The 13,701-nt window shown below is 37.8% G+C and overlaps 2 protein-coding genes across 7 annotated transcripts in view; both read right to left on the reverse strand.

Moving 5' to 3' along the window:
• TATDN1 (TatD DNase domain containing 1) overlaps positions 1 to 13,701 on the reverse strand; it is a 31,673-nt gene that overhangs the window by 12,379 nt on the left and 5,593 nt on the right. For 5 of the 6 annotated variants that reach the window (XR_006272286.1, XM_043483443.1, XM_043483439.1 and 2 more), the window contains exons 3-6: positions 11,871 to 11,920; positions 10,657 to 10,720; positions 9,376 to 9,519; positions 9,232 to 9,274 (exon numbers count right to left, since the gene is read on the reverse strand). Coding sequence is in view for 5 of the 6 variants with exons in the window: in XM_043483443.1 (XP_043339378.1) it covers positions 9,232 to 9,274; positions 9,376 to 9,519; positions 10,657 to 10,720; positions 11,871 to 11,920 (301 nt within the window). In the remaining variant the exon portion in view is untranslated. Of the gene's footprint in view, positions 1 to 9,231; positions 9,275 to 9,375; positions 9,520 to 10,580; positions 10,721 to 11,870; positions 11,921 to 13,701 lie in introns of those variants that run through there. The other variant, XM_043483440.1, reaches the window with a different exon arrangement.
• On the reverse strand, positions 11,957 to 13,700 carry LOC122451003 (mitochondrial import inner membrane translocase subunit Tim8 A-like). Its single transcript, XM_043483446.1, has one exon. The coding sequence runs from the start codon at positions 13,388 to 13,390 to the stop codon at positions 13,094 to 13,096; it is 297 nt and encodes a 98-aa protein (XP_043339381.1). The 5' UTR covers positions 13,391 to 13,700; the 3' UTR covers positions 11,957 to 13,093.

Genomic DNA, 13,701 nt, shown 5'->3' on the forward strand with positions numbered 1-13,701 from the left:
GGCCACAGCAATCACAACAGAAAAAGAAATAAAAGGAATCCAGATAGGAAAAGAAGTAAAACTCTCACTGTTTGCAGATGACATGATCTTCTACATAGAAAACCCTAAAGACTCTACCAGAAAATTACTAGAGCTAATCAATGAATATAGTAAAGTTGCAGGATATAAAATTAACACACAGAAATCCCTTGCATTCCTATACACTAACAATAAGAAAACAGAAAGAGAAATTAAGGAAACAATACCATTCACCATTGCAATAAAAAGAATAAAATACTTAGGAGTATATCTACCTAAAGAAACAAAAGACCTATACATAGAAAACTATAAAACACTGATGAAAGAAATCAAAGAGGACACAAATAGGTGGAGAAATATACTGTGTTCATGGATCGGAAGAATCAATACCGTGAAAATGGCTATTCTACCCAAAGCAATCTATAGATTCAATGCAATCCCTATGAAGCTACCAACGGTATTTTTCACAGAACTAGACCAAAGAATTTCACAATTTGTATGGAAATACAAAAAACCTCGAATAGCCAAAGCAATCTTGAGAAAGAAGAATGGAACTGGAGGAGTCAACCTGCCTGACTTCAGGCTCTACTAACAAAGCCACAGTCATCAAGACAGTATGGTACTGGCACAAAGACAGAAACATAGATCAGTGGAACAAAATAGAAAGCCCAGAGATAAATCCATGTACCTATGGACACCTTGTCTTTGACAAAGGAGGCAAGAATATACAATGGAAAAAAAACAACCTCTTTAGCAAGTGGTGCTGGGAAAACTGGTCAACCACTTGTAAAAGAATGAAACTAGAACACTTTCTAACACCATACACAAAAACAAACTCAAAATGGATTAAAGATCTAAATGTAAGACCAGAAACTATAAAACTCCTAGAGGAGAACATAGGCAAAACACTCTCCGACATAAATCACAGCAAGATCCTCTAAGACCCACCTCCCAGAATACTGGAAATAAAAGCAAAAATAAACAAATGGGACCTAATGAAACTTAAAAGCTTTTGCACAACAAAGGAAACTATAAGCAAGGTGAAAAGACAGCCCTCAGAATGGGAGAAAATAATAGCAAACCTAAATGCCCATCAGCAGATGAATGGCTAAGAAAGCTATGGTACATATACATAATGGAATGTTACTCAGCCATTAAAAAGAATTCATTTGAATCAGTTATAATGAGATGGATGAAACTGAAGCCCATTATACAGAGTGAAGTAAGCCAGAAAGATAAACACCAATACAGTATACTAACACATATATATGGAATTTAGAAAGATGGTAATGATAACCCTATATGCAAGCCAGAAAAAGAGACACAGATGTATAGAAAAGACTTTTGGACTCTATGTGAGAAGGCGAGGGTGGGATGATTTGAGAGAACAGCATTGAAACATGTATATTATCAAGTGTGAAACAGATCACCAGTCCAGGTTGGATGCATGAGACAAGTGCTCGGGGCTGGTGCACTGGGATGACCCAGAGGGATGGGATGGGGAGGGAGGTGGGAGGGGGGTTCAGGATGGGGAACACATGTAAATCCATGGCTGATTCATATAAGTGTACAGCAAAAACCACTACAATATTGTAAAGTAATTAGCCTCCAATAAAAATAAAGGAAATAAAGTTTAAAAAAAAAACACTGAACTTCATATATCAATAAAGTGTGATAATATAAAATCTACCTTTTATGAATGAAAAAAAAAAAAAAAGATCACAACACACAAGAGGCTTTCAAGAAGCCTCTTCCTATTCCCAGCAAATAATGACAATATCACAGGACATGACAGGGTGGAAGTTCATATTTCCTTTCATTTCAGTGGTGTTCCCTCTCTATTTCATTAATGGTCATGCAATTTAAGCTAAATCAGGAGTTACAGACAAGGGTTTAGCTTTTATTAAGGTGTTTGGAGGAACAGTTTTTCTGTTTAACTTAAATCGCCTTTGCTGTGTTTTCCTATATCTGATCTCCTGGAAATGCCAGACAACTATTTTCCTAGAGCACCTCCTTTGTAAAACTCTTGAAAGTGTTCAACTTTAAAATCAGAAATAGAAATGTACTTCTCAAAGAAACAGCCATCCCAAAGTTGGTGGTCTCTGTATTATCCATCGTTTGTTTGTTTGTTTCAGATTCTCCTGGACTAGAGTAAGTAAAAATACTTTCAGTTAATTAGCATGGTGCTGAAACTTCACAGTGTAGAAAATATAAACAAACACTTGGAAGAAAAAATATTTTAATAATTACTACTAGTCATTACTTCCATAACCTCTAAAGTAATACAAATGTCAGCAGTTAAGTGTTCTCTAGTCATTATGTAAACTTTACTCTGTTTCTGGCTTCTGGCTACACACAGCCACACAACCAAGACACAGAGTTACACAATCTAATGATCACCTTGGAAATAAGCCTTCCTATCACAGAGAAGGCAAAAGTACAATTTATGAAAATAACAGATGCCCAAACAATGTGCTTACAGGGATTTTATATACTTTGAGGAAAGAAAGGTTGATGTGCTCAAGCTAATAACTAGGTATTATATAAGAAAACTAAGAGGTAAAACATCATTCCTAATAATACAAATTGAGGATAATTGGTAGTTAACATCATATGACTATTGGCTTAAAAGGAAAAACAACCCACAGTGGTAACAAGATAACAGAAGCTAAAGGGCAGGAAGTGGCACCTATTAAGAGACTTCTTTGCTTCTTTTACTTAGGGTTTTTAAAAATTCAGAAATGGGAATTAATCTCTACTTGAATTAGATTTGCTCTTTTTAGTGAAGTTTTAATTTGCTTCTGGTTGTATTACTGCTTCTTTGATTTTAGGGTCAACAATAGCTAAGGACAAGAGCTTGAAAAGTTCAACTTCAGAGTACCAGTAATTATTACAGGCATATCTTGTTTTATTGAGCTTCTCAGACTGTTTTTTTGTTTTTTACAAATTGAAGGTTTGTGGCAGCTCCACATGAAACATGTCTACCGGTGCCATTCTTCCAATAGCATCTGCTCACTGTGTGTCTCTGTCTCACATTTTGGTAATTCCTGCAATACTTCAAACTTTTTCATGATCATATTTGTACTGTACTGTATTACCATGTTTTCATGACTGGATCTGTAATCAGTAATCTTTGATCTTACTATAGTTGTAGTTTTGGAGTGCCACAAACCTTGCCCATACCAGACAGCAAAGCTGATAAACAGTGTGTGTGTCCCCTCGTCTCTCCTCTCCTTGAGCCTCTCTATTCCGAGACACAACAATATTGAAATTAGGCCAACTAATGATCCTACAACGAATGGCCTCTGAGTGTTCAAATAAAAGGAAATGTTTCGTGTCTCACACTTTAAATCAAAAGCTAGAAATATTTAAGCTTAGCAAGGGAGGCGCTTTTAAAGCCAAGACAGACCAAAAGCTAGGCCTCTTGAGCCTGTTAGGCAAGTTGTAAATGCCAAGTTTAAATTCCTAAAGGAAACAAAGTGCTATTCCCCTGAATACACAAATGATAAGAATGCAACACAGCCTTACCGCTGACATGGAGAAAGTTTTAGTGGTCTAGATACTAGATCAAACCAGCCATAACATTCCCTTAAGCTAAAGCCTGATCCAGAGCAAGATCCCAATTAACTTCAGTTCTGTGCAGGCTGAGAGAGGTGAGGAAGCTGCAGTAGGAAAATCTGAGGCCAGCAGAGGGTGGTTTGTGAGGTTTAAGAAAAGAAGCCATCTCTATAACATAAAATACAGGATGAAGTTTGGGGTGGCTGCAAAAATTCTTAAGACAATCACAAAGTTTGGTTTAAAGGGGGTTTAACAGGAAGGGACATATGTATATATACGGTTGATTCATGTTGATGCACGCCAGAAACCATCACAATATTGTGAAGGAATTATCTTCCAATTAAAAATTTTAAAAAAAAGTGCAAGGTGAAATAGCAAGTGCTGATGTAGAAGATGCAGCAAGGTATCGAGAGATCTAGTGAAGATAATTAATGAAGGTCACTATACTCAACCACAGATTTTCAATGCAGATGAAACATTATGTGAAGTCAATGCCAAAGAATACACTCACACTCTTGTTAGGGGCTAATGCAACTGGTGACTTTAAGTTGAAGCCAATATTCATTTTACCAACCCGAAAATCCTAGAACCCTTAAGAATTACGCTAGGACTTCCCTGGTGGTCCAGTGGTTAAGACTCTAATTCCACTGCATGGTGCATGGGTTCGATCCCTGGTCAGGATAGTTCCTCATGCCACGTGATGCAGCCAAAATAGTGGGGGCGGGGACGGGGAGGGAAAGGAGAAAAAAAGAATTATGCTAAAAATCTACTCTGCCTATGCTCTACAAAGGGAATAACAAAAGCCTGGGTGACAGCATATCCGTTTACAACATGGTTTACTGAATATTTTAAGTGCACTGCTGAGACAACGCTCAGAAAGAGATCCCTTCCAAAATACTATGGTTCACTGACAATGCACCTGTTCACCCCAGAGCACTGATGGGGGTGTACAATGAGATTCACGTTGTTTTCATGCCTGCCAACACAACATCCATTCTGCAGCCCATGGGTCAAGAAGTCATTTTTACTTTCTAGTCTTATTATTTAAGAAAAACACTTTGTAAAGTTATAGCTGCCATAGATAATAATTCCTCTGATGGATCTGGCCAAAATAAACTGAAAACCTGGAAAGGATTCACCATTCTAGATGCCATTAAGAACATTCATGAAAAGGTCAAAATCTCACCATTATCAGGAGTTTGGAAGAAGTTGATTTCAACCCTCACAGATGACCTTGAGGGGTTTAAAACTTGAGTGGAGGAAGTAACTACAGACGTGATGAAAATAGCAAGAGAACCAGAATTAGAAGCAGGGCCTAAAGATGTGACTGAACTGCATAATCTTATGATAAAACTTTAATGGATGAAAAGTTGCTTCTTACAGTGAGCAAAGAAAGTTATTTCTTGAGATGAAATCTATTCCCGGTGAAGATGCTATGAAGACTGTTGAAATGACATGACATAAACTTAGTTTGATAAAGCAGTGGCAGAGTTTTAGAGGACTGACTCCTATTTTGAAAGAGGTTCTACTGTGGGTAAAATGCTACCACACAGCACTGTATGCTACAGAGAAACAGTTCGTGACAGGAAGAGTCAATCAATGCAGCAAACTTCATTGCTGTCTTATTTTAAGAAATTGCTGCAGCCACCATCCTGATTGGTCAACAACCATCAATGCTGAGGCAAGACCCTCTACCAGCAAAAAGGGTCAGCAAAAAGCTAGCAAAAAGACTGGCTGAAGTCTCAGATGATGGTTAGCGTTTTTTAGCAATGAAGCATTTTTAAAGTCTGTGAATTGTTTTTTAAGACATAATCCTATCACATACTTGACAGACAATACAGTGTAAACCTAACTTTTATATGCACTGGGAAACTAAAACATCCCCGTGACTTGCTTTGTTGTGATAGTCTGGAACTGAACCCCTGATATCTCTTTGGAATGCCTGTATTTGGCTTGATGTAAATCCAAAGACCCAAGCATTCCAGCAGTACACCTTAATCCAGTGTTAATCTCGCATCAGCCAAATGGGAGAGTGAGACACGCCATACCATCAGCCCTTATGTTCCTTAAAGCCCCAAATGATTATTTTGAAGTTCTATCTGGTCTGATTAAATACAGTATCAACATTCTAAAATCCCAAGAAAAATGCCCAAAGCAAATTCCTCCCACTCAAATGAACCTAACTCTTAACCTGCAACAAAGAAAGGAGTGTAGCACCAGGCAGAGCAACTGAAAATGCAGGGTATGCTTAAAGGCGAACTTTCCCATATCTAAATCAGGTCTTTTCCTTATCTACTTGCTTTTCTTTCTCTTCAAAAAAACCAACTTTTCAAAAGCCCCAGACAAAAATGATAGCCACTGTCTTCTTTTAGGATGGCAATATTTCTAACATTTATTCAGTGCTGACTCTTTGCCGGGCACAGTACAAGGGACTTGACGTACTAAATGTTAAGAAAGGCAGGCACAGTATCCCCGTTTTAAAGATGAGGAAATTGAAATTTACAAAGGAAAACACCAAAAGGCAGGTATGATTCAAACATAAAGGTCTGCTGATTCAAAAGGTCTTATTTTTAATACTATGTTATCTATTGCCTTTTTTTTTTTTAACCCCAGATACTTTGTCTACTGCATAGTAGCGGGTTTCTGGTGTTTTTTTTTTTTTTTGGTCTTGCCTCCTTCCTAATCCATTATACTAATTTATTTTCTATTTGTCTCTTCTCATACATCATTTTCCTGACTATACATTTTTACTTTAAAAAGCAAAACAATAACAAACTGCGCACTAGTAATAGTGTCAGATGGACAACTGGCATATGTAGGCACAGACCAAAATCTAAATTCTTCAAACAGACTCACTCAACAGTAAAATGTGAATTATAAACTTTTTATCCATGATGCTCTATAGGGATCAAAAAGATGCCTCCCTCATTATTAAAAATTCTGTGCACATTTACATGGTGCTCAGAGTACTAGATGCTCTGTGCTAGGTGGCATAGGAACTAGAACATGCAGAAGGCTTGGTCTGGGCCTTTGAAGAACTCAGAGACACTAATGTGTTGTGGGAGTGGAAGGGGTTAACACAAACCCACTTATTACAGTGTGAGAAATGTGGCAACAAGGACAGAGTGCTATGTGGCAGAGAATAGGGGTGATGCTGTTAGTACACCCTATGGGAAAGGAGGAAGCAAAGGCAGATGACATAGGTTATCTGTTTGTATGACAACAATCCAAATGCAATTACTACTGGTGTGTCATTTTTTTTTTTTAAACTGTCATTTGATGTTTTGTAAGAAAATGAAATCTCAAACTGAACTGCCCATCTATTTAAAATTTCTATGGTACTTTAGTTTGTCCTTAGCTTTACCTGCTCTGGAAGAGGCCTCAGTCACATCCTGTCACCTGAGCAAAACCATCTGACTGCCCCAGAAAGTGAATCCTTCCCTCTGCTGTTCACATACTTTCTGATAGCTTTTCCAACCAATTTAATTATTTATGTCCTCTACTATCTGTAGAGGCATAAGAACCAAGTCTTTTTTTAAAACTTTTATTTTAATTGGAGGATAATTACAATATTGTGATGGCTTTTGCCATATTTATTCTTCTTTGTATCAGACTGAGGAGACACTTGGTAATCATTTACTCAACCAATGGAATTCAACTCTATTACAGGACAACACCTGGACAACTGGCATGTGTGCTGAAGCATAAACTACACATTGTTGTTTAGTCGCTAAGTCATGTCTGACTCTTTGAGACCCCATGGACTGTAGCCTGTCAGGCTCCTCTGTCCGTGGGATTTGCCAGATAAGAATACTGGAGAGGGTTGCCATTTCCTTCTCCAGGGGATCTTCTCAACATGGGGAATATCTCGAACCTGAGTCTCCTGCATTGGCAGGCGGGTTCTTTACCACTGACCCACCACAGAAGCCCATGAACTATGCACTGCTATACATATACTGTTTTTAAGTTCTGATCTTAAGATGACGGTGAAGTATCCGCAGAGCTGATACTATCAATGTTTTCATGTAACACACACACTAATCAGGTTTAAAGCATTTCAGCTGCATGTTAGAATCAGTTTATGTCATCTGGATAAAGTCATGGGCAAGAAATCTTGGGGGACTCTGCCACTGTCCTTGATGGTCACACCACACAATCTGTTCACTTCCGGAGGCTCATCTTGGCCAAAAACAGCCATGAAAGTGCAGGTATTAAAAAAAAAAAAAAAAGAAAGTGGAGGTATTATGACCTGGTGGCTTAACCTAAGGAACTATTACAGACAACTGATCCTCTATTTAAGTGTGAATATGTGAACTTCTAAGGTTAAGCGAACTGACCTACATGGTATTCAGGAAAGGTACAGAGATTTAGTAATCCTACCAGTAATCAGTCAAACGTCCCTAAAAAAACATAGCAAATAACATGCTACCAACTAAACAGCTCTGAAAGGCTCTATTACCGTGAAGCCTGAAAGGAAGAGTCCATAGAACAGTACCCCATCCTGCATCACGTGGTCATGGTCCTTCAGGAATTCTGGACCCTGGAGTCCAGGGTACAACAGACTCACGGTCAATCTGCTCCTCACTGTGGGGACTTCCCATGGACCAGACACACTGGGACTGTCGTGTGTAGGCAGCGGAGGAGGCAGGAGGAAGTACACTTCTGGCAGGTATAACTTATAAAGTCCCTTCAGGCCATCAAGCACTGGCTTAATCAAGACCATATGACAAAAATGGTTATTAAATATTATGAGCAAGCTAGATAGTATCTTAAGAGAGAATTTGATCCAGACTCCTCTGTCTTGTTTGAGAACCTAAGCAGGATGAAGGGCTGTTTATTCTTAAATGCTTGAGGAACAGATATTACACCTTATTTATAGTTTTGTATACTATGAGTTCCCAGCAGGTTCTGGCACATATTACTCCATAAATATTTACTGAATAGATGAATACCTAAATTAGCCTCCTCCAGAAGCTCATTCTGTTTTGCCATCTGATAATTAATACACTGTACCTGAAACTCAACAAAATGCCTAGGTCCTAAATTAAGCCCATGACGCAATTTTTCTTTTCGGCCTTCAACACAACCCAACAGTCTGGCAACAGGAACTCCAACTAACAGCTATAGGCAATGGTATTATAGGAGGTCTCTGAAGCTTGTGAGCTTGGAGTTTTCTTAGAAGACACCACTTTCAACATGGCTCCTACAAAAGGATTCTCAAGTTCCAATCACAATATCCAAAGCCCAACAAGAGTGAAATATGCTTTTGTAGCTTTGGTAATTGACCCTATATTTTTTAAAAAATATCTTTTACTCTTAAGTCATATGCCCCACAACTGAATTTATTTCACTGGAATGGTTCGTGTATGAATGCACTTATTATCAAACAAACAAAAATCAAAAGTCTAGCATGTAAAAATCATCCCTGTTTCTAATAAATTAGATGGTTAAACCGATAGGGAACCGCATTCTTCCACCCCTCACAAACTCCATACAAGCATGCATGGAATATGCTTCACTTAACTTCTTATATACAAAGGAAAAAAAACAAAAAACCATGAAGCTTAACCTAACTACATTCTGAACTGATAAAAACTGTATAAAAACCACCCTTAAGATTTTACAAAAATTTCTAAAGACAATAAATTTCCTTACTTGAGCTGAGTATCTTTGGGACAAAACTGTAGTCGGTCAAAATCTTGAAAAGATAAAAAAGAATCAAGAATTACTCATGACTTGTAAAGAACAAATCAGCTATTTTCAAACTGAGTCACGCTAACGGGATAAGTTGACACTTACCAAGTCCACATTCCCCTATGGCTACAACTTTCCCCTTGTTATTTTCAGCAAGATTCAGTAACTCCATCAGGTAATGATCAGGGTCATTCTTTTCGAATTCATCACATCTTGTAGGATGACACCCAACGGTACTGAAAAACATATCTAGCACAGAATAATGCTTAGGATTATTTTCAAAGTATTTTTTCCATATTTATATTTAATATGAAAAAAGAATATCACATAATTTCAACTGGTCCATTTTTAACAATACCCATAAACTAGTCAAACTATTGGAAATGCACTGGATTAATCACATAAGAATTTCTGGAATACTAATGCCATTTTTGGACATGAATATGAAAACTGCTTTAACATGCAGAGGAGTGGAAGAGTGGAAGAACCGAGAACTTTTAAAAGCCTATCTGTTTGGGGATAATGAATAAGGAAGGTAATATGGAAGTAATATTATTTATGGAAGGTAGTATGGAAGGTAATATTCTTATACACATCAAAAGCCTCTGGGAAGATGTTTTTAGGACTTTAATCACTAAGAAAAAGTGTCAATGAATCCTGAAGTATGCATTTTCAAAAGATTTCAATAAATAACAGCTTTTAATGAATAAATCAGTATTTTGCAAAATAACATGGAATGCCTAATTCTTTAGTGTCAAGCACATGAAGTGTGCGCCCAGCCCCTCCCCAGCAAAAACAAACAACAAAAAGGTTAAGTAAATAAATGCCAGATAAAGGACGGTGTTTTATGTAACTAGGGTTCTTGTAGGAACCAACTCCAAAACTTTATGTTCATATGCCTGTATTTATTTAGTCTATAAAGTGAGCATATGAAGGGTTATATACTATATTGTTACTTGCATTCCTGGGGCCTTGCACAGTGTCTCTAATCTGCATGATAAATATTTTAATAAATATCTTTTGTAGCTTAAATTAAAGAGCTATTTGCTATTTATTTAAAAGCAACTCATATCTTAAAACATATTACAGTATACACACAAAAATTCTGTATCGGGAATATCTGAGGTTAAATTCTATGCCTAGTGAACTTAATTCTCATTAACTGAAATCTTAAAACAATTCTTATTAAATACAAGAGGGTTCATCTGATATGACAATGGGCACTTTGAATTTTTTCATCTTAATCATGTCCCACTGAAATCAGTCTATCTTCCTGCTGTGTCTACAGTCATGATCTGCTGTATCTGCACCTGAGGCAGTTCTCAGAAAGACTTCTTCAAAATAACTTAATTCACATTGTGGGAGGTAAAAGTAATATGAGGATACCATTTGTTTGTGCCAAATGCAGTGCATCTTTACTGTCTTGTAGATTTCCACCTGTAATCATAAACTGAAACAGAAAGGAATAAAATAAGTCCACTTTGTCAACAAGTTTCCCAAATGTGCTTTCCTGCTTTTTTTCCCAAAATGCTTCTCTCTCTTTGACTGTCACATACCAACCTGCAGAACTCACCTGGTCACTTTTTAAAACTGAGGTTTATTTAACTTACAAGCAATAGCTACTAAGTGCCCTGATACCACACTATGGAACTTAAATCTTTTTATATATGTATATATATATTTTATTTACTCATTATTTTTATTTTTGGCTGGGCTGGGTCTTCATAGCTGTGCAGGCTTTTTTTCACTTGTGGCAAGCGGGGGCTACTCTCCAGTTTTGGTGCCCGAGTTTCTCATTGTGGGGGACTGTCTTGGTGCAGAGCTTGGGCTTTAGGGTGTGTGGGGGCTCAGTATTTGCGGCTCCCAGCTCTAAAGGGCATGCTCAACAGTTGTGGTACAGCACTTTAGCTGCTTCATGGCATGTGGGATTTCCCAGATCAGGAATCAGACTTGTGTCTTCTTCTACATTGGAAGGCGGATTCTTTACCACTGAGCTGCCAGGAAGCCATATGGAACTTAAATCTTATTCCCTGTGAGCATGTGTGGGCTAGCTTGCTACTTTAAAAAATACCAGTTAAAGAGAAATATCTATTCAAACAATTTGACAGAGCTAAAATTCATTTGCTTAGAACTCTCTAAAAGTAGTAGGAATTCTCCTGATTATCAAATTATTACCATAAAAATTAAAGTGTTCTCTCAGTTGCTTGAAATGTTATACACAGTATAAAAGCTAAACATGGTGATTGGAGATATATCTTTCTGATGATTGCTTACTTCTAACCAAAGCTAAATTATGTTATAAAATCTACTAATAGTTGCCTCTTAAGAAGCCTGGTAATTCAGATGGGTTTTAAAAAACTTCCTCAAGAAGACTTGGCCATTTACCACATTTCTGATCGCATGGAAGAACCACCCACAAGGTGTGTGTCACTTAAACTGATGAGAACATAATATTTTGATATTTTATTTCATTAACTTGCTAATATGACAATACATATCACAAAATGCTAAGTGTGGCATTGGCTCTTTCTCATCTGCAGTATTTTAACCAAAATTTAGGTTTTTTTTAAAAAATCGTAATAACAAAAATGAAATGTTACCTTTTTAACACCAATCTGAACAGCTCTCTCTATTACGTCCTGTAAGTCATCTGTAAGAGATGAAGCTCACATTAAAAATCTGGTAAATAAAAACTTGCTTATAATTTAATTATCCTCTATTGAAAGAAAACATAGAAATCACAGTTACTAAATCAAAGTCAAATCAATACTATTTGATAAGTGCTTATCATATAATAAGACCTGGCAATATCTTTAAAAAGAAAAAAAAAAAGCAACCCACATAAGGCAAAATAGGTGAACTGTACTTCTGTTTTGTTGACCAAAAGGGCGAAAAGTCTGTTTGGGTTTATGGTTTGCTTTTTTTTTTTTTTTTCATTTAGAAGCTTTTATTTCAATGATGAAAAGATACAGTAAATGGAAACTATCCTTATTTACAACAGGCATGCACCTCTACCTGATACTGCTGTTAGTTTCTGACTGGCCCAAATCTTAATTTTCTCATTTAGGCACATCTTTATAAATTTTTTTGGACCCTGATATTCACGGTAAGTTAACTTTCTTCCTTGTGGCAGTTTAGTATGAAAATTATGTTCACTGGCTAGCTTCCTTTAACTAAAGGCCTCTAGACTCTCAAGCAACCTGTCCTAGCTTGAGACCATACTTTATAGAAATATTTAAGTGAATCACAGTATAAGGGAGGGAGATAATCCAGAAAGTTGGAATGTACTGTATGAAGATACCATACATTTTTGCCATCACCTGTAGTCAAACACTAGATAAGGAGTCCTACAGTTAAGTACCAAAGTACTCTTCCCCGACTGCTGCCCTGAGACACAAAGACGTACACTGGTATCCCCAGAAATCTGAAATGAACCCACACAAAAAACAAATTAACAGATTATTACCTATGTGGTTCCACTGTCAAATTATAGAGCAATTCCACTATTAAAATTATAAGAAGCAGTTAACGGGACTACGAGAAAAGCATCGTCCCACATAGAGTAATATTCATCTAGTAGTTTTCCATTCATCTATCAGTTGTTTTCACAAGATTAGCATTAAAAAATCACAACCCCAAACACATCTAACCCTCAAATCCCCACCCACACCGAACACTGGTCCTTGTTCATTCTCAGAGGACAAGACGTCCCAAGAGTGACGAAGGTGGGAGCCAATTCCCCTACGGCCTTTTCTTCAACCATCCCATCAACTGCTCTTCATATCTTGAACTACCTTCCTTTTCCAAAGAGGTAATGCTGAGGTCAGTCAGAAAGGCTTTCTGAGAAGCCTGCCCTGGATTTCTGCATCTGCTCCAGTCGTTTCACGATGAACCGGCTTGTATCAATGAATCGCTCAACGCAATTCACGAGACAGGCCTCAGCCCGACTGCCCAACTTTGGTCCAGGCTTGTCCACGCACTTCTCCCAGCAGAGTTCCGTCATCTGGTGCACCAGCTGCTGGAAGCGATGCTTCTGGGTCTCCACCTCGATGAAATGCCGCAGCTGCGGGTCGACTGAGCCCATACCCGCCGCGGAGGACGACGACGAGGAGGGATCCATCACAGCACCGCCCCGCGGCCGGAGACAAACGCTGCGCCAACTCACCGACCTTCACGTGCCTCCGCGGCGGAACCGGAAGCACTATGGCTTGCCTTTTATGAACATGGTTATCTCAGTTTCTATGTTCAAAGTTGTAAACTTGATAACATTTTACACATGTTCATCACCGTGGTTTACCAATATAGCTGATATGGGTTTCACTTTGTTTATAGTTTTAGCCAAGATGCACATTAAATCCTTTAATATTTCAATTTTAAGGGTGGGTTAAGCTTTTTATGCTCTCCCTTGGGTCAGAAAATTTGTCTTCATAA

This window comes from Cervus canadensis, chromosome 12, assembly GCF_019320065.1.
Source record: "Cervus canadensis isolate Bull #8, Minnesota chromosome 12, ASM1932006v1, whole genome shotgun sequence".
NCBI lineage: Eukaryota > Metazoa > Chordata > Mammalia > Artiodactyla > Cervidae > Cervus > Cervus canadensis.

What these genes read in the sequence shown, in the direction of transcription:
- LOC122451003 (XM_043483446.1), bottom strand. Translation starts at nt 13,390, where the DNA reads ATGGATCCCTCCTCGTCGTCGTCCTCCGCGGCGGGTATGGGCTCAGTC.